Below are 27,337 nucleotides of genomic sequence, written 5' to 3' on the forward strand. Positions count from 1 at the left end.
GCACCTGGCGGTGGGGCCCGAGAACCCACAGTTTCAACCAGCCCCCTTGTGATTCTGAAGCTAAGGAGTGAGACTCTCTCGTCTAAATCACCACAAATGGGTGGGGGGTATCACTACTTTTTGGAGCATGTTAACAGTTGCCTGACAGTATCCTGAGAAAACCTGTTTACACACGGTCACTGACGTGAGCAAGCGCAGAGCCCCCGCCCCTTGGTCTCCTCCGAGCACCCCAATGCTCCCAGGGAGAAGCGGGGTGCATCCGGCCGGGCCTGCCTTCTCGCCCGAGGGTGTCGGCCTGGAGCTCGGTCTTCAGTCCTGAGGGGAGCCCCTCCTCCTTCACTCAAGACGTCTCGACTGCCAGCCACGACGGCGGCGTGGGCCGACACGGCTCCCACCGCATCAAAACCGCAACTAACGCATGGAACCGCCGTCACGCGGAGCCGTGAGAAACCAAGCTGAATGGGAGTCAGACAGACACAGAATTACGGAAACCACAGACAGGTGGGGGGGGGGCAGCCGCGGGCGGGCTGGTCCCACAGCCCCGGGTCCCGGGTCCACACTGGTTAGAGTCCATTTTAATTTAAATAGAGCCGTGGAGTTAGTGGCTGCCAGACACTGCGTGACCTGAGACACTGGCACCCCGTGTCCGCAAGGCAGTGGCTACGGCGACCACAGGATGGAAACGCCCGGACGCAAGAGCACGTGGCCGGACACGAAAACTCGGTTTGAAAGGAGCAAGGGCTGCCACTCACAGGACCTGGGCCACCTGGAGGACGCGGTGCGTCCCCAGACGCAGGGACGTAAGCGCTTCACGGTCTCTTTCAGAAGTGGAATCGAGAAGCATCCGACTCACACAGGCCAAGGGCGGCGGGGCGGGGAGGGTCTTGCAGTGTAGATGAGCCCTGGCGGTCTAACGTTCGGCGAGGTGGCCACAGCCGACACCAGGCTACGCGGCTGCGATGTGTGGATGGGGTGGAGCCAGTGTCCCCACACCCCACCCGCACGCAGAGACGGCGGCCGAGTGCAGTGACGGACACGCCGACTCGCTGAACCACCTCACGACGTGTGTGCCCATAAAAACACCACATCGCTCACCCTAAATACAGACCATTCTGCTTGCCTGTGTTTACACCCCCATAAAGCTGAAGAACAGTTTTAAACCAATGAAAACAATTAAAAAAAAAAAAAAAGATGGTCTATGGACATAAAGGGCTGGCCTTGAAAGGCTGGACACCTCGGCTGTGGCAACCAGGTGACGTCATTCATAATAAAGACAAAAGCCCGGCCCGAACCGTGACTTGTTTCCACCGTAAAACGTCCCCCGGTCGTAGCAAGGAGTCTCAGGGGCTCTTGTCGTCACTTCCATTTCCTGAAGCTCAGAAACTTCACACCAGAACTTCGTCTTCTCTTAGTGACGGTGACGAGGGGGACGCCTGCAAAGCCACGTGCGGGGTGGGACCGCGTCGTCACGGAGCCCGAGGCCCGTCTGGCCGCCGCCTGTCCATCCAGCTCTCGCGCATCCGGGGGCTCAGAATCGTTACATTGAATGATGGCCCCAGAACGCCACACAGGTCTGCCCAGGGTTTACTTTTCTCTAGGCTGTGTAACATTGTATAATGAACATGCACCTTTTAAAATAAAAACGACAAAGCCTTTCCAGGACATAAAAAAAGCCACTCTCAGGCGTCCACCCAGCCGCAGGGCGGGCAGTGGTGTGGGCCGAGGGGGCAGCCCCTCTCCAGGCGGCAGGGGCTGCGCTGGGCACTGGGCTGGGCTGCGGGAGGGGCTTCCACTTCTCACATGTGGGGACATCGGGGGTGCCAGGTGAATAAAGGGCCTTTCAAGGAGGTTCAGTCCCTTAACTGGGACGGGGAGGGGCCGGGGGCTGGTGTCCCGGGAGCTCCTGGGGGAGGGGAGCCACAAGCCGGTGTGTGAGCGCCATCTAGTGGGCGCCCCGGGGACTGTCGCCCATGGGTCCCTTTCAGGGGAAAGGAAGTTCCAGCCCATCAGAAACTGCATCTCCACCTGTAGTAAACACCACAGCTGGTTAGAGAAGGCCGGGCCGTGCAGAGCTCTGCAGAGGCAGGGGCACCCTGCCACTTCCTGCGTGGCTCTCAGCACGCTGGTGCACAGCTGGTGTGACGGACAGGCCGCACAGGTCCCGACTGCTCGGGGACCACCGGCGATGGAACAGCTTGCAGTCCACCCCTGCTCCCAGCCGTCTCCCTGCCCAGCTCACTGGCGGCCGACGAGGATCGTCCATGTTCCGTGGGACCAGCGCTGTGCCCGCGGCTTCCTTCACCCTCCCGAGATCTCGGCCGGGCCGTTCCCATGGAACCGGGAGGCCCTTCCTCACGGACCAACGGCCATGGGCTGAGCGCAGAGCTGGCGGGGGGCAGGCCAACGGGAGCCCGGCGGCCAGCCTCCCTCAGGCACACCCACTGTCCCTTTCCTGACCAGAACGCAGGTGACAACGTCACTGCACTGGTGAGGACGCCGGCTGTCACTTCCAGACAGGAGGTTCCGCAGGAGGAGGACCCTGGGGGTCTCGGCACCCACAGCTGGTGTGACCTGCAGCCAGAAAGGCTTCCGAGCAGGACAGACAACGACCGTCTGGGAGCACAGGCTGCCGCCGGGTTTGCCGTCTGCGGGCGTGGGAGACAGGAGCGTGAAACCTTCGGGTGGTCCCATGCCATGGCGTCACTCGGGCCATCGCCCCGTATCGTGGACAGTTCTCGAGCAGGGCCTCTGATGGACGTTTCTGCGAGACGGGCCCTAAATACCCAGTGTTTGCAGAGCCTTAGGAACTCACCCTGGCACGTCTCCGCTGCCACAGAAACCCTGGGACCCTGTCCCCCTGCTCCTGTGCCTGGCAGCCACCGGCGTCTCTCAGGAGCCCGTTTATAGGTCCATCCACCCCATCGTTCATCGTCAGAAATCAGGCGTCAGCGGAGGACACGGGGCAGCGGAACCAAACACTTTCGTGGGTTTTCTCTCTTCCTTTTTCCGCTTAGCTGGCTGGGGCTCCCCCCGCCCCAAGAGCAATCCTTTTCACAGCGTGATGTTTCAAGGGTAAGTTGGGAAATGACCTAACATCTAAGTCCAGGCCCAGGGCCATGGCGGTGACAGGTTGGGGACTGTCCTCGCAGGCCCCACACACGGGGTGAGCGCGGGCGCTGGGTGGCCACCCGCCGCCAGCTGCAGGCTGGAACCCTTGCTCTGCCGGCAGCCCTCACAAAGTGCGCAGCTTTAATCTCGATCGACAAGAACGGTTCTTTCTGGTCACTTGTGAAGTGTGCCCGCCGGACAGCATTCTTGACAGCTTCAAATTGCTCCTTTCAGCCGCCAGCGGTGGGGTCAATCAGGTGAAGCCGTGTGCGCGTAACCAAGGAAACAGCGTGCGAGGCAGGCCGGGCTCTTCCCCGGACGTGAGCGAGCCTGGGAGGCAGGGCTGCGTCGGGGCCACTGGGGACGCCTGTTGCAGGGGCCGCGTGCGGTCCCCGATGGGTGGCTGTGCCGGAACTCATGTCTGGATGGCCATGGGTCTCTGGACAGACCCGTGAGGTCAGATGTCCACTGAAAACCCCTCCAGAGACCCCGGAACCTCTTCCGGCCCCGGTGGAGCCCCGCCAGCCCTGCAAGCGGGTCTTCTGTAGCTGAGGCCACCGAAGACCTATCAGCTCGTCGAGTCGTCACCCCCACGTTGGTGTCCCCGGGACATGCTGAGGGCGAGGGACTGGGCTGCCCGACCCCGTCTAGGTCAAAGGTGACAAGTGCCTGCCGCAGGTGTGGCCAACTCCTGCTTCCTGCACCGGAAGTGGGTGGAACGGTGCATCCCCCACCCACACCCACGTCCACCAGGACCTCGGGATCTCCGTGCACAGAACTAGTTAACTGGTTAACTAGTTAACGTGAGGTCCCACTGGATGAGGGTGGGTTCTGAGTCCAATGACTGGCGTCCTCATAAAGAACGGACACAGAGATGGAGAGACACACCCCTGTGAGGACAGAGGTAGAGACTGGAGGGATTGGGCCACAAATGAAGGGACGCCGGGCGCCCCTGGTGGCTGGAAGGGGCAGGAGGGATGTGGAATCCGGGAGCCTCTGGAGGGAGCGTGGCCCTGCTGACACCTTGACCTCAAACTTCCAGCCTCCAGAGCTGGGAGACGGCAAGTTCCTGCTGCTCCCGGCCTCCCGGTCAGGGCTCATCGGTCGGCAGCCCCAGGAAATTACACCGGCACCCAGGACAGCTAACAGCCGTCCCCACGGCTGCCGCACAGGGCCGCGCTCCCAGAACTGCTCATTCCCGAGCCTTCCATCTTTCTGAGGAGCCCTCCTGCTTAAGGGGACAGGTGCCGAGGGGCCCACGGGACACCTGCTGGACCTTTCTTCCTCTGTCCTGGTCAGAGCTGGGGGCTCCCGGGGTGAAGGTCGCTGTGGCCAGGCCCAGCTGCACTCAAAGCAAGTGAACAAAGGACAGGTGCCACCCGGGGGAGGGAGCCCCGCTGACAGGAAGCCAGAGTTTCACAAGGTCAAGTCCACTGTTGGCTCTGCCATGAGGCACCATCATCCCAGGACATGACGGCCCCCAGCGCACTCGGGAGTTTCCCTGTGACAGGAGCAGTGACTCGCAGCCACCTCGGGACCCACAGCCTGGACACCTAGAGCCAGTGAGGACGCCGGTGTCACAGCGCCAACACACGGGGAACAGCGTCACCGGGTCAGCTTCCATGGCGTCCGAGAGGAGACGGAAAAGGGAGACCCTTCCGGAGGCCTCGCCGTCGCACTCCAGGTCGCTGTGGCCACAAAGGGCTCTGGCCACCTCCTGCTTTCTCCCAAGCTGAGCCCCTGCGTCCTGTCACCTAGAAACGGCCAAACGAGCTCATGGCTGCCTCCTCCCTCGTGGAGAGACAAAGTGTTTTTAATCGGCCGGGGCTTTGAGTTTGAAGCCCGGGGCTGAGTGACAGGCTGCAGCCCAAACTCCGAGCCACCCGGGGAGATGATCTCTAAGCTCAAAACTGGGTCGTGTGCAGAAAACCCAAGAGGAGGGGCAGGGAGGGAAGGGCCACAGGGGGGGGAGAGACGGGAAACCAGGCTTTCACAGCAAAAGGAGGGAGAAGGGGAAGCACAGGACACAACAGGCAGTATTTCCCGGCCGTGGGGTGGGGGGCGGGGCACGAACAGCACTTGTAAATTTCTACATCCTCACCTGAGACACGTGTATGGATTTTAGAGAGAAAGAGAGAGGGGGAGAAAGAGGAGCATCGATACAGGAAACGCACCAATCGGCTGCCTCCCGAACAGAGACCGACCGGGGACCAGACCCCAACCTTCCCGTGGTCAGGACGGCACCACAGCGTGGTCGCCCCGGGACGTGACACCCCTCGAGTTTGGCTGCCCTTTGTGAGCTGGCGGTTTTGAGGTTCTCACCATCTGCACTGCCGGCTAGAAACAGAAATATTAGACGTACGTGGTTTCCAAGGCCCGGCAATTTCAGCCCCCAAACTTCTACCAGTTCCACTTGTTCCCTTTCCATTCCCCCAAAAAGTAATGAATCCAGCACAAAATGTGCTAGATAAATGTCCGTTTCATAGCAACCGACCAGATGGGTGGGTGGACGGATGGATGGATGAATAGGTGGACAGATGGGGACTTGACCATGGCCCTCCTGCCCGGTCCACCGCATCAGCTCCCTGGGGTCTTTCGCAGTGCTACCAGGCATCCCCCCAAAGCTGTATATTGACCTTCACAAAGTCAAGGTTGGTTTGCTACCCAAGAGGTATCAGCAGCATTTGACTCAGGCCAGGGTCACGCAACTTGGCGGCCAAGTTCTAAATCATAGGCCTGGGGGGAATCCCCAGGATAACAGGACTCACTTTTTTGTGGGGGGAGCATTCTCTGGGCAAGGACACTAGCACCCTCACCTCACACAGATGTTGTTGGGGGTTCACTGCCACTGAGAAGGAGGAAAGGAGGGACAGGGAGTTCAAAAGGGGGCTTCTACTCTAAGCACAGGACACAGTTCCCCCCTAACAGCCACCCTTCAGCAGATACAGGTTTGAAAAGAAGCTACAACGGCTGACTAAATAAAGATAAACTACCAACTTTGGTTCTACTACAAACTCTACTAACAGCTCAGGTCCCTCTGAGCCATTTCAGAGTCTCTCCTCCCCATGTTCGAAGACTGACACTGTAACCCACTACTTTACCCAGCCAATCCGAGAGTTACATTGTAACACAGACCCCCACTCTACCAATCTAAGAGTTACATTGTAATACACAACCCCACTCAACAGGTCCAAGAGTTATATTGTAATACATGACCCCATTAAGCCAATCCAAGAGTTACATTGTAATACACAATCCTACTCAACCATCCACCGGCACTTTCTAGCCAATGGGAATTAAACCCAAATGGAAGAAACCGGCCCCAAGTGGAGGTCCGCCCACCGTGGAGACCCTGACAGCCAGAGGCGTGCCGTGCGCACAACACACAGGACCCACCTCCTGCAGGAGCAGGACGCTCAGACAGCGCAACGGGTTGTCGGTGCAGGGTTTCTTATTAGCAACGATCTTAACCCTGGCGCCCACCTGAGGGTCCCTGACAAAAGCACCTGCAGATGGCCTGGGGATATCTGGGTACCAAACTGAATATATATTTGAATATTTCCAGTGTGAAAAAGGGTACCAGGAACATGCCATCCTGGTAACCCACCAGCACCCTCCCTTCCACAGTCTGGAAGCCGTCTTGCTCTCAGATGTGGCCCCTGAGCCTGGTCACAAATGGGGCCTCGTCCCCAAGCTCTGACCAGGCATCTGGTCCCCTCCAGGCCAATGAAACAAAGACGCAAGAGGGTCTGACGTGGATGCTGGGACCCGGTCCAGGTCCCACTGCACAGGTCCCAACAGGACTCTTGGGGTCCACCTGCATTTTTAAAGTGTGCCAATCCCACGCTACCTGGGAACCCTCGGGGCAGAGCTGGCTGACGGGGGTGGGGGTCACTCAGCACAGGGAGCCACCGTCCTCACCAGGCACCCCGCCCCCGGGCCCCTTTCAATGAAACCATCTCTGCTCAGTGCCGTACCTGGCCCAACAGGCACACAGATTACGACAGGAAGAAGAGGACCTCCCGGGAACCAGTTCAGCGCTATCCACAAAGAAAAGGGCATTTATACCGAAGACTCTAAGCGGTTTCCCGGGAGGCACACAGACAGTAGCTAACCAGTGCAACCTAGGTGTGTTTTCCTGGTTCAAACACCAAGTGTCGGCACACGGGAAGGAGCAGGTGATAAAATGCTGCATTTCCGTGGGGCCTCATAAGCACTCAGAGAAAACTTCTCTGCGACCCTTTTCCTGAAGCCCGAGCTCCTCACCATGGCAAGAGGGACGATGCCCACGAAGCTGGTCTGGCTGACGAAGATCTCGGAGACGGCCAGCTGGCTCATGGACTCCTCCGCCGGGTACTCCACTTGCCACGTGATTGCCTGGGCCCCGGCCAGGTCGCTGCTGTTGTCCACCCCGAAGTCCACTTGCAAGATCTCGGAGAAGGAGCCGTTCACTCTGGAAAACAAACACATGTCCAAGTATAACTTCACACCCGAGACTCAGCAGAAGGTCGAGGGCACCATGAAATCGCCACACTCCTCTGGGTCAACCAGAAGAAGGGTCGCCGAGCTCCACGGGTCCCACAGCAGCACCGACGGAGCCCGGTTCCCGGGCTGCCCACCGCTGGCCCGAGCTCAGAGCGGTGACCAGCCACCGCTGGGGCCCTGAGAGAAGCAGCCGGCCTTCCACAAACGGCACCACCCCTTCGTGCACACCCCACACACAGAGCTGCCCCACGCGTGCAGGCACCGCTCCCAGAACCGTCCCTAAGCCTTGCACCGTCACTCCAGCCGTGAGGCACAGCCCGGGTCCCAGCCCTTCCTGCTTCTGCCGGGGCTGCCGGCCGATGGGCGCCTGGGTCTGGAGAGAACAGTGCGGACCTCGTGGGCACCAGGGGACCCAGGGGCTTCCTAAACCGCGAGTGACAGGATGACGGGGAGCAGTCAGTTCTTCGTCTTGTCACCCTCAGTTGAAGTGGGAAGAGACCCACCTGCAGCAATGACCTCGCAGGTGCACTTGGAGCGGAAACAAGGTGGATGAGGCGCGCGCAGGTGAAGCAGACGGGTGTCACCCCGGTGTCGGTGCACACAGGAGCCCCTGTCACTGACACGGACGAGGAAGCCGAGGCTATGCCCGCACGGGAGACGTCGCAGGGCAGAGAGGTGAAACAAACGGCCCCCCAGCAGGGACCTGCAATGACCAAGTGCGGTCACCCGGTTCCCAGCACCCCAAGTCCAGCCTCACCCAGGTCCAAGGACTGTGACCGCAGATTGACCAAGTCAGTCACAGCTCCCCAGGGCCCGAGTCACGCCGGCCAACCTGTGTCCTTACCACCAGTGGGCCTGCCAGGTCAATGGGGGCTGGGGAGCCCCTGCCCTGCCTTTTGGGGTCTGGGCAGGGTCTGTATTCTGCCCCCCCAATTCTCAGCCAGGAAGGAAAGAGTATGTGGACCCCACAGCCTGCCCGACAGCAGTGCCTGACCCCAGACGGCACCCCTTCCACAGGGGGCCGTAGGGCAGGCGGACACCAGGGCCGGGCAGCGGCCTCGCCTACGCCAGGTGCCCCAGGCCACGCCCACACACGGCGGCAGCACTGGCACAGCTGGCCGCCCCAGGACAGAACCCTTCGCACACTCGGCCAGCACTGGACTCCACACAGGATCGGCCAGGTCCGACCTCTGCCCGCTCGGCGGGGCTTTGAGAAACTCAGGAGCCGCCCAGTCCAATAGCCCTGAGTCACACACGGCTATTCGCACGCAAATGACATTTCCCATAAAGTGAACCAAAGCGACACTTCAGTTCCTCCCTGACGGCAGCCTCACTCCAAGCGCTCACGAGCCGCACACGGCGGCCGTGGCTGCCGCCTGGACAGGGCGGGCGGAGCTGCTGGCTCGCTCCCACCCTGTGCTGGGCCTTCTTTCCCGCCTCAGTCTGCTCACCCGGGAAACGGGCGGGCGGTCACCTGCCCGCCCTCAGGACAGTTGTGAGGGTAAAACGAGGGACGGCATGTGAACTTGCTTCGCACGTCGCGGAGAACTGTGGACACAGACTGTGAGGGCGCTGCAACCATGGAAGACACAGTTCCGGAACAGTCCACGGACTCCCTCGGGCAAACCCGGCCGGGGCCTGCCGGCGGAGCCGCCCCCGGGCGTGGGGACGTGGCAACCTGGAGTACCCACAGATCCACCTGTGAGGCCACTTTGCAGGTGGAGAGCATGCATGCTGAAGAAGGCCCTGGCCTCACGAGAGGGCAGGTGGGCGCAGGTGGGACCCCCCACCCAGGACCCCTGCGGTCCCTTCAGCGAAAAGGCAAAGACGAGATCAAGGGCTGAGGTTTGGATTTCGGGAGGCACTGCAGGACCATCTGAGGAGCGTGGGCACTGAGCTCTCAGCTTCCGTCACCTCATTTCCCATCTGTCCCCCTCTGAAGTCCCCTGTGTGGCGTCGGGGGTCCCCCAGCCCTCCGTCTGCTGCATCCCCTCTAAAAGGCGCTCTTTCCTCTGAGATCAGACCCTGGATTTCCCGCTGGGTGTGGACAGAGAAAGGGCGGCACTGTCCTGGTATCAGCGGTCTGCTCCTGCCCGTCCACACTCGGGCCGCGGGTGCGAGGTCTTGGGCAGAGGGGGCGGGGCCGGTGTGAGGCTCCTCCCCTCCGCCCGCCCAGGCCCAGGGCCTCCGCCTCCGGGACTGGCCCCAGTGCGGTGATGGGCGGAATGACCGGCAGGCTGGAGTCACTTCTGTGGGTGGTTTTCATTTCAAGTCATTTCTCTCAAACTGGGGGCGGGGCCTGTTCCATGAGGCAGCTGGCATGCTGACTAATGAGTCCGTTTCTACGGAAATGGGTTTGGAACTGTTAATTTTGCTCGTTCCTGATCTGTTCCTGATGTGCCTTTCAGTTTTAGAAAAGTGCCTCATCCTCTCAGTTTGACAAAGACCGAGCGAGGGTCAGCGTTCGGCCGGAGATACACACCGTCATCAGACACGCTTCCCCGAGGTGGAGAGAGGCATGCATGTACACGTGTGTACATGTGTGGGAATGCGTGTGCGTGTCTGCTTCCTCCCTCACGCCGAGCGTGCACTCCTCCCCAAGGGCCGGCTCCCCCGCCCCCCACCCCTCAGTACAAACTGAGCCTCCGCCCTGGGCCCCGAGCCCTTGTCGTGGGGCTGAAACTGCTCAGACAAGTTTCCCATCTGGAGGGGGATCAGGCAGCGCCCCCCCCCAGCCCCATGGGGCCGCTTCTCAGCTGGTCACGGCCACAGCAGTTGTTCCTGGGGCTGGGGGAGGGGGATGAGGGGGAGGGGGAGGGAAACAGCAGGAGAAAAGGAGCAGAGAGAGTTTCAAAGCCTGAACTGGCCTCCGGAGGCTGTGCCAAGTGTGCAGATTTACTGCCCCCCCCCCAACTTCCAGAAGCCCACACACACACGGGTGTTTTTCTGGAAACGGACAGAGCAGGACAGGCCGTCTCTGGGCTCAGGGCCTCTCTCTTATTTCTCGGGAGCCTATTTCTGGGCATCACTTGTAAGATGAACACTGGAGGGCGGTGACAATAAGCCAACGCCCAGGATGGGACTGCCGGTGGCCTGCGGTGACCATGAGAGGTCGAACCGCCACGTGCCTCCTGCACTGCTCACCGGGAGGACAGTGCCACACCTGTGTGGAGCTGGAGAAATGCCGGGGCGTGGTGCGCGTTTGCCAAACTCACTGAGCCCGCTTCAAAGGGCCAGCAGGGCACCCCGTAAAATTCTGGGGGCGTCATCCGCATTCTGGGGGATGAGAAGCCTCCCGTCAGCTGAGTTTGGGCCCCACTGTCCTGTCTGGCTGCTGAGCACGTGCACTCACTCCCTGCTCTGAGCGGACACGCCCGCCTCCACTACCAGAGGTGCCTCGCATCTTGACTGCAAAGGCTTCATCTTTTAGAGCAGTTGTAGGTTTGCAAGAGGGACAGAGCAGAAGGCACAGAGGTGTCCCGTGTGCCCCCGGCCCCCACCAGGCTGTGCACATGGCCCAACTGAGGAGCCCACACGCACACGCCATGGTCACACGGAGCCCACATTGGTGTGGGACTCCCTGCTGGTCTGTGCGCCCTGTGGGCCGGGCTAAGGACGGGGGCCCATCATGATGGTCTCATCCAGAGGACGCTCGCCGCCCAAACCCCCTCCGTGCTCCGCCGGACCCTCCCTCCTCTCCCCCTCCCAGCACCCCCCCCATCTTTTCACCGGCTCCTTAGTTCGCCCTTTCCGGAAGGTCCCGTGGCTGGCACCCTGCAGCACCCAGCCTTTCAGGCGGGTTCTTTCCCCGAGTGACATGCGTTTACGGCTCCTCGCGCACCTCACGGCCCGGGGGCCCGTTGCCTTCCAGCGCTGAGTAATGGACGTCCCGCAGTCTGCAGGGGCCGAGGCGCAAGTATCCACCATCTGCTGAAGGTCGTCTTGGTTTGTGGAAATAAGCTTTCAGTTCCCTCGGGCAAATACCAAGGAGCATGATGGGTAAACACCTGAACCTAAGGCCGAGAGCCGTTGAACACCGTGGTCACTGTAGTGCCCAGTGCGTTTGGCTACCCGGTGGCATTTACTGGGCATTCACTACGGGTGGGCACCGAGAATTCGTGAGCAGACGCCAGAGAGGAGACGCCCCTCCCATTAGTCCAGTAAATAAGGCAGGTCCTGGCCAAGGTCCCTCTATCCTGCACGTAAAATAGCGGAGTTCCATGTCTCTTTCAAAAGCTAAACAAACTTTTTCCATTTTTAAAAAGTAAAAAAATGTATGTCAAATTTCAAATTGTCATGTCTGGTTTAAAATAGGACACGAGTGACCGTGGAGACGAGGAAAGGGGGTCCGGGCCGAGGCCCGCAGGGGCAGCAGCCCAGCCCGCCCTCAGCCAACGTCTGGTGACGAAACGCGTCCTCCTACTTGAAGCTTAAAAAAAACACGGGGGAAAAAAAACACAGGGAAAGTGCACCCCAGGCCATGAGCATGATCAGAAAGAACACACAGCAGGCCTTCGCTCAAACAGCACCTGCTTGCCACAGCATCCTCGCCCTCCCCCCCGAGAAGTGCCCCCACAGACACACCCCCACACTGGCCACTCTGATCCCACCCTCCCTCTCCAGGGTTCCGGAGCTTTCTCCCCCGAACCTGCTGAGTGAGCGAGTGAAGACAGGGATCCTCCTTCCCTCTTGCCTCACCCCCCCCCCATCTCCCCATGAAGGAAAGAGACAGCACACCTGCTTAGCTCACGAGTGTGTGCCCAGCACTCGCAACACTGTCCAGGACGCAGCCGTGCTCACTAAACTTGTGTCGAGCGAGTCAGTGGACATCCGACATCAGTGTGAGCGAGGTCCCAGGTGCTCAGGGAGGCCGGGGCGGGGGGAGGGGGGGTGCGGCACGGGGGCGGGGAAGAGAAAGAAACTGGCGCCTCCGGGCGCCGAAGGGAGAGAAGGGAGAGCCGGGAACACGGCCCTGACGTTCACAACCGATTGGTTTTCAACAAGGATGCCCAGGCCATTCAATGGGGGAAACAAGTCTTTTCAACCAACAGTGGAGGAGTAACTGGACACGGCGGAACAAGAGTGGCTTTGGGAGCCCACCTCACACCCTCCTCGAACACTCCCCCTAACTGGGCCCGAGACCGCCGGGTACTCGAACTGTCCAAGTCTTCGGAAAAACGCAGCAGGAACCTCCTCGGCCTTGGGTCAGGCAACAGTCTCTCGGACGCAACACCACAAGCTCATGCAAAGATAAGAAATGGGACTCCGGCGAAATTAAAAATGGTGGTGCCTCAAAGGAAAGTACTAATAATATAAAAAAGACAAACCATGGAATGGAAAAAAATGTTTGCAAATTGTATGTCCAATAAAAGATGAGTATCCAGCCCTGGCTGGTGTAGCTCGGTGGACTGAGCGCCGGCCTGCAAACCAAAGGGTCTCCAGTTCGATTCCCAGTCAGGGCATTTGCCCGGATTGCAGGCCAGGTCCCCAGTAGGGGGCGTGCCAGAGGCAACCGCACATTGATGTTGCTCTCCCTCTCTTTCTCCTTCCCTTCCTCTCTCTAAAAACAAATAAAATCTTTAAAAAACACAAAAAAAGATGAGTATCCAGAATATATAAAGAACTTTTGCAGTTCAACAATTAAAAGTAGGCAAAGTATCTGAATAGACATTAAGGCAATGCACACCTAGACCACAGCTAGATGCCACTTGAAAACATTACAATGGCTATAATTTTTTTTAAAGAAGTAAATACATCATCGAGGAAACAGTGACCCTCATGCGCTGCTGGTGAGAATGGAAATCGGAGCAGCTCACCTGGGGAACAGCGGGTGGAACAGAAACACAGGCTGCCGTGCGAGCCGGGGACGCCGCTCCGGGACACGGGAGCCTGTGTCCGCACGGGAAGCTGTGCACAGACGCCCACGGCAGCCTGATTCGTCACAGCCGAAAAGTCCGGACAATGCACGCGTGCGTCGTGAAACGCGGTGTTTCTGTGCACTGGACATTATCGGCCGTTAAACAAATGAAGCGCCGATCACACGGCTGAGTGAGAGAAGCCAGGCACAAAGGGCCGTGAGACAAACAATCCGACTCCAACGCCGTTTAGAGGAGAATCCGGAGACAGGAAACCCAGAGTCGGGGGGCAGGCCCGCGGGCGCCCAGGCCCGGGGTGGGAGCCGCCGGCCGTGGGCACGGAGCTGCTGAGATTAGAGGGTGGAAGTGATTCCACGACTTTATGAACAGACGAAAAACACTTCGACAGGGTGGATTTTATGGTGTGGTGATTTTGTCTCAATTTTTCGATATGAAAAGGATATGTGTGATGTGATCCTTCTTATAACAATGGTAAGCAAGGGGCAACTGCTCTTTGTACAATTAATATGAAATCATACACGCGGGAGCGGGGACGATAGCGTTGACCTCAGAGGGGGACAGAGGGCCAAGCCGGCACGGGGCGCGTACGGGCTCCAATGCGACCTGGGTTTCTTTTTTAATTGGATGGAAATAAAGCCAGATATTACGAGTTCACATGGGGGGGGTGAATGAATGTGTGTCAGATTATTTTTCATATTTCATGGCTTTTTCGAGTCTGGAAATATTTTCCTCAAAAGTAGGAAGCCACCGTTGCCGGCCCTCTCCGGGTGGGTTTCTTCTCCCTGCACCTGAATCTGAAACGCGCTTCTCCGCCACCGAGCCTCCCAGAAGCTCCCGTCTGCACCTGAACCGGCTGGTGAGGAGCCAAGGGCCCACGGCCCCGCTTCCCAGCCACAGGACAAGGATGCGAGCGTCTTCTTTCTCTGTTTTTAAATCTTTCGAGCACGGTGCCAACGGGTACGCGTGACCTTATCTCCGCTTACCGGCGCTTTCCCAGCCAAAAACAATAAGCCTCAGTGACGAGGGACAGCATCAGGCACCTCCACTCACTTTGGCAGCCACGCCCACCGCTGCGTCCTACACGCACGGCTGGCTCGCCCTCCCAGCTTGACCTCGAATCCGCCGGTGTCCCTGGGCCAGCCCGGGGACAGCTGAAACAGCTGCCACAATTACCTGCTCTGCCCGTCTGCCTTTGTCTTTCCGGCTTCGTCCCAAAGGCCCTTTCGGGAGACGGCCTTGGTCCCGCCCCCTCAGGGTCATTCTCGGGGTGCCCCTCTCTGTGTCTGCCCCCCACCAACCTAGAAGAGAACCCTTGTTCTGTAAAAGGGCCGCTGGGTGTCCCTAAAGAGGAAAGACAGGGCCCTGCTGACAGACAGGAGACATGACGGGAGGAATGAAGCCACTGCGAGGTGGGGGCTGGCATCAGTCACCGCTCCCCGGGGCTCATGGGCCGACACCCAGAGGGCACCTGAGACGGAGGCCAATGACCGGAGCACAGGGGAACCCAGGCGGGGGCTGGCCACCCGGCGGTGGAGGGGCTGCCAGGAGCCAACCTGTCTGACCTCAGAGCTGACGCGGGAGACACAGTGTCTCACTCCCTGGTGCCCCATGCCCGTGGAGAGAGGGCTGTGTCCCCAGCTCCAAGAGGGGCCCAGGGCCACATCCAATGGGGACGTGGGGGACAGAGTCCCGCACAGAGAACTCGCACTACTTTTCAAAGAGTCTGCTTCTCACGGAAGCCTGCTCTCCTGCCCTCTGGGGCTGGGGCCTCATTAAACGGGGTCCTGCCACAGCCTCGCAGGCGGCCTGGCCCCTGGTGAGAGCAGCCGCTAATGATGCCACCGTCCCAGCGTCGCGCCCTCTGCACGCCAGTCAGCAGGGCTCCTCCGGATGGCCACAGCTGCCTGCAGGCCACTCAGGTCACCAGGGGCCGGCCGACACCTGCCACCAGCACCAATTTATTCCCCGTCCCGGTGTCTCCCTGCTGAGGGCAGGAGTGAAACCCTCGCCCAGGCGTGGCGGGTCTGCCGGTCAGGGGGCTGAGACACCCAGGGGGTGGGGCTGAGTCCATGCGCGACCCAGCAGGTGAGCTGCCCACAGAGCACAGGTCACAGGATGCCCACGTCCACCCAGCGTGGAAGAGAACAACCGCAGACCCCTGTGGGGACTAGGGAGTCGCTGCTCATTGTTTAGCAGGAGCAAGAATTACGAGTTTTCTCCCAAATTTCAGACTTACCCAACTGCTGTTCAACAGCCCCAGTTAAGTGTCCCTCTCAAATGCGACATTGAACTTGTGCCCCCCCCACGAGACCGCAGCCCAGCGCGCATCCCTCCCCTTCAGCACAGAGGCGGCTCCCTCCATCCTCAATTGGGTCGAAGCCTCGGGGGGTCCCGAGCCCTCCTCCTGCCCTCGTGGCCCACGTCAGGCTGTCCAGAAAGCCCGCCGGTTCCAGCTGGGAAACACGCTTTTTTAAAAATGATTCTGCGCCCCTCCCCCCACCACGTCCACTGCGTGGTTCTGACCGAGCCAGTGTCCCCTGCCCCCCGATTGCCACAGCCCCCTCCTGAATGATCGCTCGCTGCCCCCCACCCCTGCCCCCCGTTCTGTTTTCCCTCCACGGCAGCCAAGTCCCGGGAGACTGGAAGTCAGGCACTTCCGCTCTGCTGTTTGAAGCCCTTGGGGGAGCCTCATCCCATTCTCAGAAAAGCCGAAGTCCTCACAGAGACCCCACGGCCCTGCGCGAGCAGCCCTCTGGCCCAGTGCCCGCCGCTCCCTCAACACCTCGGCTACCGCTGTCCCCCGTCACTCCGCTCCAGCCGCACGGGCCCCCGGACCAGGCCTCAGGGCCTCGCCCCAGCCGTCCCTTCCGCCTGGACCGCCTGCCCCACGACACCTGCACCTCTGACCCCTCACCTGCACCTCTGACCCCTCACCTGCACCTCTGACCCCTCACCTGCAGGACCTGCCTGTGACGCTGCCTCCTGGACACCACCACAGAAAGGCCCGTCCCCGGCACCGTCCGTCCCGGTCCCCTCCCGGCTTGGTCTCCACGGCTCTGAGCCCCTTCGAATGCCCTGTGTTTTATATGTTCCCCTTGCCCACCGGCTGTTCTGTCTACTAGACCGTGAACACACGGGGACGCGCTTCTCTCCACGTTTCCCGCGATGCCTTCGACGCCCAGAGAAGTGCCCAAGATCCGCAGCTGGGGCTCGGGCCCCGCAAAGTCCCGGAGGAGGACCACCGGCCGAGCCCGGCCAGCGCCGCAGACACAGATGACCGCGTACGGAGCAGGTTTTGGGCCGGCCTGCTCTGGAGCAGCAGCTGATGGGTCTTCCGGACGACGTGCCTCTTTCCCACGTCTGCGGTCTGGGCTGGACGTCGGTCCCGGTCGGAGGGGCGGCCTAGCGCCCTGCCCCACCCTCCCCTGGGTTTCCTGCCAAACGCAGCGTCTACTGGGGAGTTCTAAGAGCTGCTGTCGGACCGTCACCAAGTCCCCTTCTGTTTCCTCTGTGCTGAGACAGCGACGTAAACTGAGAGCTAAATGGGAAATCGCTCTCACTCTGTGAGCACCGGGCAGCCCCTGCCAGACAGACACACGGACGGCCTCTCCCAGCAGACACTTTGGGACGTGCCGGGCAGCTTCGCGTGGAGGAGACCAGGCCGAGGCCCAGAAGACCCGGCCGGCGAGGAACAGGAGCCCAAGTTCAACAGAAGTTCGGAGGAGAAGGTGAGCGTGGCCTTTTCAAAACTAAAAAGTGGGAAACGAGCCTGTCGGTGAGGGCGGAGCCAGGAGCCAGGGCACCGGGGCTCGGCGAGCACGTCACCTCTCGTGTCTTCCTCCCGGGCGCAGGGAGGCTCGTTCACTGACCTCCCGAGGCCACGTCTCCGAGCGCTGACCAGCGAATTGTGCGGAGCAGCCAGGTAAGCCGGGTCCAGGCTTGGCTCTGAAAACCCGGGGTTTCCATGGCAACCTCAAGGCTGGCAGGGCCACGAGCAAAGCGTCCAGATGGCGGGCGAGCGGGCAGAGCGGCCAGGCCACGGCCCACTGCAGGGACCTGGCCGCAGCTCAGAGACCCCCTCCAGGCCTGTCGATGGCGTTCGGCTGCAAGAGATGAGGTTATTTGTTACAGCAGCTAACTTTAATTATCCTAATTAGCACAAAGAGCTGGACAGGACAGAGCCCAAAGGGTCCAACGATGAGAATGGCGCCTCGGCTCCCTCGGGGCCGCCGCCGTTCCAGTTCTGACTTCCCGTTTGCACGGACGGCCTCCGCCCTGGAAGGAGGGGCCTCGTGGCACCTCCTGGGAAGAGGGACACACCTGTCGTAACCACGCACCTGGACGAAGGTGGGCGAATAAACGGAACCACGAAAGACGGGCTAAGTAGCATCTCAGAGTCCAAGGTAAGAGCAGCCTGACGCTTTCCGTTCCCGGGCCGACGAGAGAGCCAGCGGCCAGGGTCACAGAACGCAGGCTGCCCAAGTCTCAGCGTGAATTTTAAAAGCACCGCAACCAGACAGTACGGGGGGACAGAAGAGGGCTGTTTGGGGCCGCGCACCTTCTCGGGGGTCCGTAGCTTCTCCGGCTCCCACGAGACTCTCTTAACTTCAGCCAGGAGCACAGCAGAGCGAAGACACGGGCCCCTCCCAAGGACAGCTGGCCACCAACTCCAATGAAGACAGGAAGTCCATCAAAAACAGAAAGTCGAGGACTGCCAGCAACTAGGCACATCAACCACTAGTCGAAGTTGGAAAGATAGAAGGATCTCAACGCCAAAAATATAACAATTTTGCCTCAGAGCGGGAAAAGAAAAACTTTAGGCCCTTGATAAAAAAAAAAAAAAGAGAGAGAGAGAGAGAGAGATTATCCTGAGCAAAGAACAATTAGGTAAACCAAGAGCGAACCAGCCTAGCTCTAAGGATCTGCGTGAACAGGGCCAAACCGAGAGGCCGCGCCCCGGGACCGAGTCCCCACGTCACTTGGCTGTCTGCGTGGCCCAATTTCTCCTGATAAGTTGTTTTTTAATAATGATAAGATCGGCTTTGAGTTTGCATCTCCTCATAACCCACTCAGGTTGGGCTGACACTGCCCCCAGCCCCACCCAGGTGTGGCTCAGCACGCTTCCCCCACAGGAGACCCTTGGACACGCTGCCCCCACCCGAGAATTCCAAGGCCTGGGCGTGGGAGAAGCCACACACTTGTGGTGAGTCAGCGGTCTCACCGAGCGCCCCTGCAGGCGGGCACAGAGACCACACGGGCAAACTCGGGGTGCCCAGGGTTCAGAGCACAGAGCGGGGGGGCGTGAATGGGTGGCGCTGGCACCAAGTGGTTTTAGATCCTCCAAGAGGCAGACGGGGAAATGGATCTGGGACGGCGAGCGATCCGTTGTGGATGGTACCAGTGGGAGGAGGAGGAGGAGGAGGACTGGGCAGAGAGACACTCGGACCACAAGGCAGACCCAGAAAAGCCCCCCTGCCCGGCGCGGGGCTTTGGGGCAAAGACGCCCAGGGGATGAATGGGCCTTGGCTGGGGACGGCCAGACGCCAGCGTCCCTGCGGTCCAGTCGGCTGGCCAGCAGCTGCCTGGGAAGAGGGTAGCTTCCACCCAGCCGGGCAGCTGCAGGGCCCCCGAGGACGGTGACCACTGGAAGCTGTCCCATGCTGCCCTCCACGCTGTCACAGACCCCTGTGGATAATCCATAACACAGGAGTCCAGCTCCGCATGGGTGATCCCAGCCATAACCAGCAAATGGGATTTTCAACCTGCGCACACCCATCAAAAATAATTGCTGGAAAGCAAAATAAATCGTGTTTTAATGTTGGGAGATTAAAACTGCCACCCTGCCGGGTCTAGGGCCCCCGTTCAGCGACATTTCCTGGAGCAAATCTGCCTTCACACCCCCAGGAGAACCTTCTGGAGGGCGTGGAGGAAGGCCCAGGCCCTGAGGCACGGGGAATAATGCTCTAGTCTTCGGGCGGTGCCCCGGGCACCCATCTTTCACGGCGATGGGGGGAGGGAGCGCCCATTTCACAGCTGAGCCTGCGTCCCAGCTGCCAGGCAGCCACTTCAATAAGCAGTTGTGGCTGAAGCGATTCCCCTGAAATGGCTCAGAATGGCACCCAGCAGCTCATCATTCCGAGGGTGAAGGACGCTGGGCTGGAAGCCGGGGGGCGGGGGCGGGGACTGTCTCCCATCGAACGGACGACGGTCCTGTGAGGCACGTCCTGCTGTCTCTGTAACAAGAGCCGCTGCCCCAGACACTGCGGTGCTGAGGGTCTCCCAGTGCCTACCTTTTCTTTACACAAAGAGCTTGTGGAGGAATAACACGTCGCCACGAACACCGGTGAAGCCCTTGACCCTCACACTGACCCTCTCGGGTAGGGTCGTTCATTCAGTCAACAAAATTTAAAGAACAACTGTTGTGTACCAGCCTGTCTGCCAGGGGCTGGGGATACCACGGCAGTGAAACAGCCAACCAGACCCCTGCCCCCGGGAGCTGACATTCCGGAACAGCGAGACCAATGAGAATGAACACATGGGAGCCCTGGCTGGTAGGGCTCGGGGCACTGAGTACCAGCCTGTGACTCAAAGGGTGGCTGGTTCGATTCCCAGTCAGGGCACGTGCCTGGGTTGTGGGCCAGGTCCCCCGTAGGGGGCGTGGCAAGAGGCAACCACACACTGATGTTTCTCTCCCTCTCTTTCTCCCTCCCTTCCCGTCTCTCTAAAAGTAAATTTAAAAACACGTGGAAACATAACTTCCGAATGTAACTGCCAGAGGGGAATGAACACAGGGTGGCCTGAGAGTGAGTGGCAAGGCGGCCACGGTTGAGTTGCGGGCGGGAAGGTCTCTCTCTGGAGGTGACATCTGAGCAGAGACCTGGGGACTGCCGGGGCCAGCGGTACCGAGACCTGAATGCAGCGTCCAGAGCATTCCATCACTGTTGGAATGCGCATTATTAGAATCAACACCACTGAGCCGAGTTTCCAGTGGGGAAACTGAAGCGCGTTCCAAGCCACTTGGAATGGAGGGACGCAAACGTAAAGGAAGCAACACACTAAGAAACTGAGCTGCCCCAGACCAGACGCCTCGTAAATGGAAGCCACGCGTTGCCATATACGGACCCTCTGGGCGGTTTTCAAAGACCAGACAGACATTGGCCTGAATGAACAAGCCCATTAAAGCCACACTGGAGCCCCGGCGGTGCCAACATGTTCATGCAAATCGGGCCATCGGGAGGGAAGAGCCCTTCGGGTGGCACTGAAGCCTGGACCTAGGGCCAAGGTTACGGCTTTGACATTTCAGAGGACACCAGGAACACGCAATAATCAAGATAAAGCATTATGTGGGAGATGGGTTGACCAGATGCCCCTCCGGGATGGTGCATTCATGAGGTGAACTGCTGAGCAACTAGCCTGAGAGAATTACAATCCTACATAAAGGGCAGTGGGTGGCCAGTGGAAACAGGGCTAAGGTCCAGTCTGTCCATCCAGGCGGGGCTCCTGGGCCAGCGGGCCTCACAGTGGTGGGACACCAGGCCCAGGCCAACCGGGAATGACGTGAGCCAAACTCTGCTACTCGTCCTTGCATGTGGAGCCCAGGACCCGTGCCTGGTCTTTGCTTCCCGTGTGGTTACCACGGGCCCTGGCGACCCAGACAGGAGGCAGCATGGGCCGCTCGCCATGGACGAGCCAACAAACAGAAAAGCAAGAGCCGCCAGAGAGAAGCGTAACCGTCCAGACCCGACGGCCACAGGCCCTGACAGCAGTCGGCCACGTTCTCCCCCACAGAGAAGACAGCCACACCGTGGTGACGGTGAGCATCCGTGGGACGCTCACAGACACGGTCGGTGGGGAAGCACGTACAGAAAGTCAGCCCACACGCTGCCAATGAGGGCGTGGAGCGTGTACGCGGTCCCGCGAGTGCCCGGCCGGAAAAGTGGAAAAAGGGCCCACCGGGCCCCTTAGAGGAAAATCATGTGGACGCCCAGTCCAGCGCACGCTGTCTCCGCAGGGCCAATCTCCTGGGGAAAAGTTCTGGAAAGTTCCGTGGTGGTGAGTACATGCTCTGATGTGAAGTGACAGGCGAAGCCCACGCGACTTCACAGGGCTCCCCCCGACCACGGAGGCCGGAGACGCCCCCACATGGCGATGAGCTGCATGAGCGCTGCCTTCATTCCTGCAGATTCCTTCTGAGTCCTTTTTCTTTTTAAGAATCCCACAAACCCTTGAAAAAAGCCCATCCCAGGGGGACTACTTGTGGAAGCGATCTGGTCCAGCCGCCTTTTTAGGAAACTCAGAGAATAGTCCAGAAAGAAGGAGGACACCCGTCCAAGAGACGTCTCACACACACAGGCTTCCTTTCTTCAATCGGCCTTTTCCTACTCCCACCCCCGGCTCCGACTCATGCTTGTAACGCCTCCCGGCCCCTCCAGGAGCTCGCTCTGCGCCTTCCGGGGCTGGGCATCGCTTCAGATCGGATGTATTTTAGTGGCTGAGTGCGAGCTGCGATTTCCACAAGTGTCCCTCCGTGACGGGCCTGCCCCCTGCTGGTGCTCTGTGCTTGGCTCGGGGGCTCAGCCCCCCTCCGTCCCCAAGACAGCAGTTACCGCTTGTATCTTCTGGCTCTTAACTCGCTTCCCCTCCCCGTTCTCTCCCCTCGGCACCGGGTCTCACTCCTTCCACCCTTTCAATTTCCTTGGACCCCCCCCAGTCCTGCACCGTGCCTCCGCCGCTCCACCCCCACCCCCCAATTAGGAGTCACTACAGGCCCCTGCCCCCGTCAATGGCTGCTTGTTGCATTCTATTGAACGCAAACGGCTTATTCCTGCTCTAATACATAGAGCACCTTCTGTCCAAGTGGCCGGGGGCCCTGCCCGGCGAGGCGTGTTTCAAGTTTTTAATGAGTCCAATTCAGCGTAGACTCGTGTTAAGCTCTACAATTACAAGTTCTCTTGTTCGCTTCACAGACGGGGGGGGGGGAAGCGGATCAGCACAGAGCATTTAAAACCTCGCTTCTCAGCCTAGCGATGGTTCGCGCAGTTGCTGCCGGGTTGGAAGTGAGCATCGCAGGAGACGCCAGGTCCGCATGTTCCGGAGAAAAGCGGCCAAGGAAACAGACACGAGCTCACCGGAAATGGAGAGGGGGCGATGGACAAGATCGCCCAGGAGACATGGTCTCCGCCCCCTGGAAACTCTGTTTATAAGTGTGCTCCCGAGAGGCAAAGCAGCGGAGGGTTTGGAGTGACTTCCAAATTCTGGGAACCTTCTGGAGAACCGGAAAGTTTCCTTTTTCACGCCGGAGGCATGAGGTTTGCTGCCACGGCTCCGGCTTGGCAGGCGCCCACCGGAGAGGCTGGCTCTTGCCCACAGGCCAAGCTTGCGGCCGGCACTTGGTTTCCAAACAGGTGGGGATGTGTCTCGGTCACCTTTCACATCCCGTGGGCTTCTGGGAGTGACCGAGAGCATCACACGCACACACACGTGCACACAGAGAGACACACGTGTGCACACACAGACGGAGGGGCTGGCCCATGCAGGCATCTCCTCCTCCCGCCCTCTGCTCTCTGCTGCACGGACAGACTCCTGGGGGGACACTGAGCCGGGGGGGAGGGAGGCCGTGAACTCCACGTCAGGACCCTCCCCCCACCTACTATTTTCTTTTAGACGCCAGCGCACGGTTGGGCGGGGGCACTTTCCAACTGGAACGTCGTCCTCAACACTCGGCTGCTTGTTTCCGAGAACGGAAACCTGGCACGGGTGAGCGGGCCGCGCCGGCCAAGGTGGGCCGCCGCCAGGGCCCCCGCGCTCTGTGTCCGACGAGCCCCACTTGAAAGCGCCATTCAGCTCCGCGGAGCCGTGTGCAGCCGCCAGACAACAGCGAATTCAGCGAGGACAAGCGGTGTCTTCTGCCGGGCCTGGCCCCATTCCTGGGGCAGGCGGCGAGGACAAGCTGCCCCGACAGCCATTAACACGGCAGGGACGACCCAAAAGGGCCGCGTGATTGGCAGTGGCACGGAGACAAGCGGGGCTGGCCACATCCTCTGGGGCTGGGGGACCGTCACCTGCCCCCGCGGACCTGCAGGGTTTAAGGAGCGTGTGTGACCTTGGAGTCCCCAAGAGCAGACTGAAAAGAGGGCACAGTACACAGGGGCTCCCAGACCCATCTGGCCACCCAGGCTGCCTCACAGAAAGCCTCTGAACGGACGAATCCTCTGTGCCCGGCCAACGGGGACCAGCTCCCTGCTAGCGAGCTTCCCAATAAGTTTGTTTTTGCCCCTGGTGTCTGATGTATAATTTACTCTCGGGGCAAAGGTCTTCAGCAACACTGATATGAACCTTTTAAAAGATTAAATTTCATCATGATAGTATTATAAAAACATGAGCGCCGGAAAAAACTCGTACAGGCTGCAAATAAAGGCTCTCATTTCGAGGCTGAGGAAACTGGCCCAAGGAGGGAAGAGTCTGATTGCAGACACGCAGAGGGCGGGGGGCAGCCGGGGTGCCCCCCCCGCCACCCCCCAGGGGCTGGACCGGGGGCCACCAGTCCACGCTGAGGCTTCTTCCTGTCGCCATTAGGGGGAAACTAGGAAGACAGAGAAGAGATGTGACGAGAAAAGCAGCTCCTTCTGCCGTCTACAAAAAGGTCACCGAGTACACTCATTTAAAATGCATCCCACAAAATTTGAAAGTGAAATGCAAGCTGTAAGTGCTCACAAAATGTACGTGAACTAAAAAAAAAAAAAAATCTAATGCTGGGCTGTCTGTCTATGCAAGTCACTGAGATGCAAAAGAAATAAATGAGGTTCTTAGGAAAATCACAGGAGACGCAGTTGAAGAAGGATTTTGGTGTCGGAGAGGACCCTCCCACTCGGAGGACAGCGGCCCCGGCGCTGGGCCTCCGCACCGTTTCCGACACACGGCAGATGAAAGGCTCCACTCGAAGGGAAGGGAAGGGACCAACGAAAGCATATTCGATACAGAGATAAAATATTTATGCCCAAAACACACAAAGAGCATCTCTACGGCAATAAAGAAATATCAGTTCGTAGCCAAATAACATGCAAAGGGTTTTCGAAGAGAAGAAAATACAGATGACTGATAAACACAGGGACAGATGTTCGAAGTCGCTAACAGTCGCTGAAGTGAAACTCGGAAGAGGAAGGAAATAGCGCAGCCAAACCAACTGCCCGGACGCTGGGGGCGTGGCCGAGCCCCTGGAGGGATGCAGAACCCACCCCCTCCACCGGGAGGGGTGGGCCGGCGAAGCCACCGGCCAACGATGTACTGCTTCGAAATACCCAAAACACGCCAACCCTGGGCCCGGGCACTCCCACTGCCTCAGACTTTTCTAGAAAAGCACTTACACACATGTGTCCCCAAGGGGACATGTGAGCACGCTGAGCCTGCCACACGGAAAAGAGTAAAAATGTGTCACCCAACCGGCCCATGTGCACTGCGGCATTAGGTATGGCAGCTGGGACTCAGGAGCAGCCTGCGTGTCCGCCGCGGGCGGGCGGGTGACAGCAGCGTGGTCCGGGAGGAAGCGGGGGTCCTGCCGTCTGCGACAGCGTGGGCAGACGCCAGGGGCATCGCGCTGAGTGAGCTAAGTCGGGCGAGAAGGGAGGCACCATGGCGCTCGCTTACGTGAGGAGCTAGAGACGGACAAGCCGGCCGAGGTCACGGACACGGAGAGCAGAGGGTGGTGGCTGGCTGCGGGGTCAGAGGGCGGGCAAAGTGCACGCAGGGGGTCAAAAGGCGCGACCTCCCAGCTACAAAATAAACAGGTCACGGGAATGGGAAGCGGGACATGTGCCTACGGTTAGTAGTGTTTGTGTGTGTCTGTGCGTCGCTAAGAAAGCAGACCTCGAACGTCCCCCTCACGAGACTAAACTCTTCTGTGACTACGGGCGGTGGCGCATGTGCCCTAGACTGGGAGTGGCGGTCACTTCGCTGTAGAGAAAAAGAGCGAATCATGACACTGTGCACGTGAAACCTGTGTAACGCTGCATGTCAACTGTATCTTCATCTCTTTTTAAATCAGGTTGGGAGACCCCTGCTTTCAGCAATGGTTGCCTGGACAATCCCAGCCGGGTCGCGAGAAGAGCTGGCCAAAACATAAAGATGGTTTACTGAAGGCATCAGGAAAACAGGCCAAAAAGGCGAAGAATCGCTGAGCCAGGCTCCAGGGCACAAGAGAAGCCCGGGAAACGAGACTAGTGAATGGACACCCCCCCCCACACACACACACACATACACTCTCTCCTTTGGAAGCCCCAGGGCCACCGCATGGGAATAAGGGCAGACCAGACACTGGCCACTGCTATGAGTTTCTCGAATTAAATCAAGTCAGTCCCTGAAACTGTTAGGAGGGTGACCTGAGTCAACTCTGGTGTCCTAGACTTCCAACGCCAGGGCCCCTGCAGAGCACACCCAGGTCCTCTTGGAGAAAGGGGACATCATCTGGGGACTCGATTCCACCAACATTTCTGCAAACACAGTGCCAAGCACACGACCGACCCTAACCAGACCCCTGGGGAGACCAGGCATGTGGGCTGTCGAACCCGGACCATCCGAACGGCAGACCGCGGACCCTCGGGGGTGCGACACAGCGCTCTGAAGCAGAGGCTTCGGTCACTTTTTAATGTTATCACTTTATCAGGGGGAAAAATCCAATTTAGAGAAAAACTACAAGAACAAGAATATTACGAAGAACACCCAGATTCACGTTCACTGGCTTCTTTTTTTTTGCTTTCCCCCCAGATTCACCGGTTTCCACTTGAGTCTATTTGCTGTATTATTTGCGTTGTTGCTTGCTCACTCTCAAGTATGCACACGCTTTTTCTCTCTCTCTCTCTGACTTAGCATTTGAAAGCCAATCAACATACTTCACCAAAGTAAACAATTTCTAAAGAGAGAAGTATGATGATTTCATTAAATGAACAAAGACAGTTTAACACAATAAGTCCTCATCGCAAAATAGAAAGAGAAGAAAACTCCCTCAATCTTATAAAACACATCCGCAAAAAATAAACACTCTGGCTACCATGATAGTAAGTGGGGCAAGACTGAAGGCTTTCTCCCAAGATCAAGGTCTCAACAACAGTGTAAGATAAAAGAAAGAACAGCTCTCTAAACGGAAAAGCAGTAAACTGTCTCTGTTATCGGGTGATATAACCAACGGCCATCTACCCAGACAGTTCTCGGAGACCCACCAAAAACCGTTTTCGGAGCTACTAAGTGAGATTAGTGAAGTCGTGGAATAGAGCGTCAATGTAAAAAGCCAATTATATTTCTCGGTTAATAGTTGGATATTAAAATTATAAACAAGAATACCATTGGCAATAGCATCAAAAAGCAGAAAATACTTAGGGATAAATTCAACAAAGTATTTGCAAGACACCAGAAAATGTTGCTCAGCGAAGTTTGAAGAGACCCACATGAATTGATGGCTATCACCTATTCATGGATCAGAACACTCGCTGGTGTTCAAAATGCACATGAATTTTCCCAACTTGACCTCTGGGTGCAATGGAATCTCAATCAAAATCTCAGAAGGCTTTTTTTTTTTTTTCTAGAAATTGATAAGCTGAACCCAACACTTATTTTGAAATTCAAAAGACTTAGAACAGCAAACCAGCTTTGAAACGGAAGCCAAAACTTGAAGAAGTTACAACATCTGGTCTCACAATATTTCAGATGACGTGGCCCAACAGACGTAGCCCTACCTGGGACAGAACAGAGAGTCCAGAGTCCTAGTGTGCAAACATCCACGGAGCCAACAGACTCTCAACAAGGGCATCACGGCACTTTAGTGGGGGATCTGTTCTCAACAACAGTGCTGGGAACTTTACAAGAAAAAAAAAAGACCC

The 27,337-nt window shown here is 58.6% G+C and overlaps 1 protein-coding gene across 1 annotated transcript in view; it reads right to left on the minus strand.

Moving 5' to 3' along the window:
• TMEM132B (transmembrane protein 132B) overlaps positions 1–27,337 on the minus strand; it is a 160,385-nt gene that overhangs the window by 20,116 nt on the left and 112,932 nt on the right. Inside the window, exon 4 of the mRNA XM_053669594.1 lies at positions 7,375–7,561. Coding sequence (XP_053525569.1) covers positions 7,375–7,561 — 187 coding nt within the window. The remainder of the gene's footprint in view (positions 1–7,374; positions 7,562–27,337) is intronic.

The sequence above is a fragment of the Artibeus jamaicensis genome, unplaced genomic scaffold (assembly GCF_021234435.1).
Source record: "Artibeus jamaicensis isolate MK-2021 breed Jamaican fruit bat unplaced genomic scaffold, CSHL_Jam_final contig_525, whole genome shotgun sequence".
NCBI classification, from domain to species: domain Eukaryota; kingdom Metazoa; phylum Chordata; class Mammalia; order Chiroptera; family Phyllostomidae; genus Artibeus; species Artibeus jamaicensis.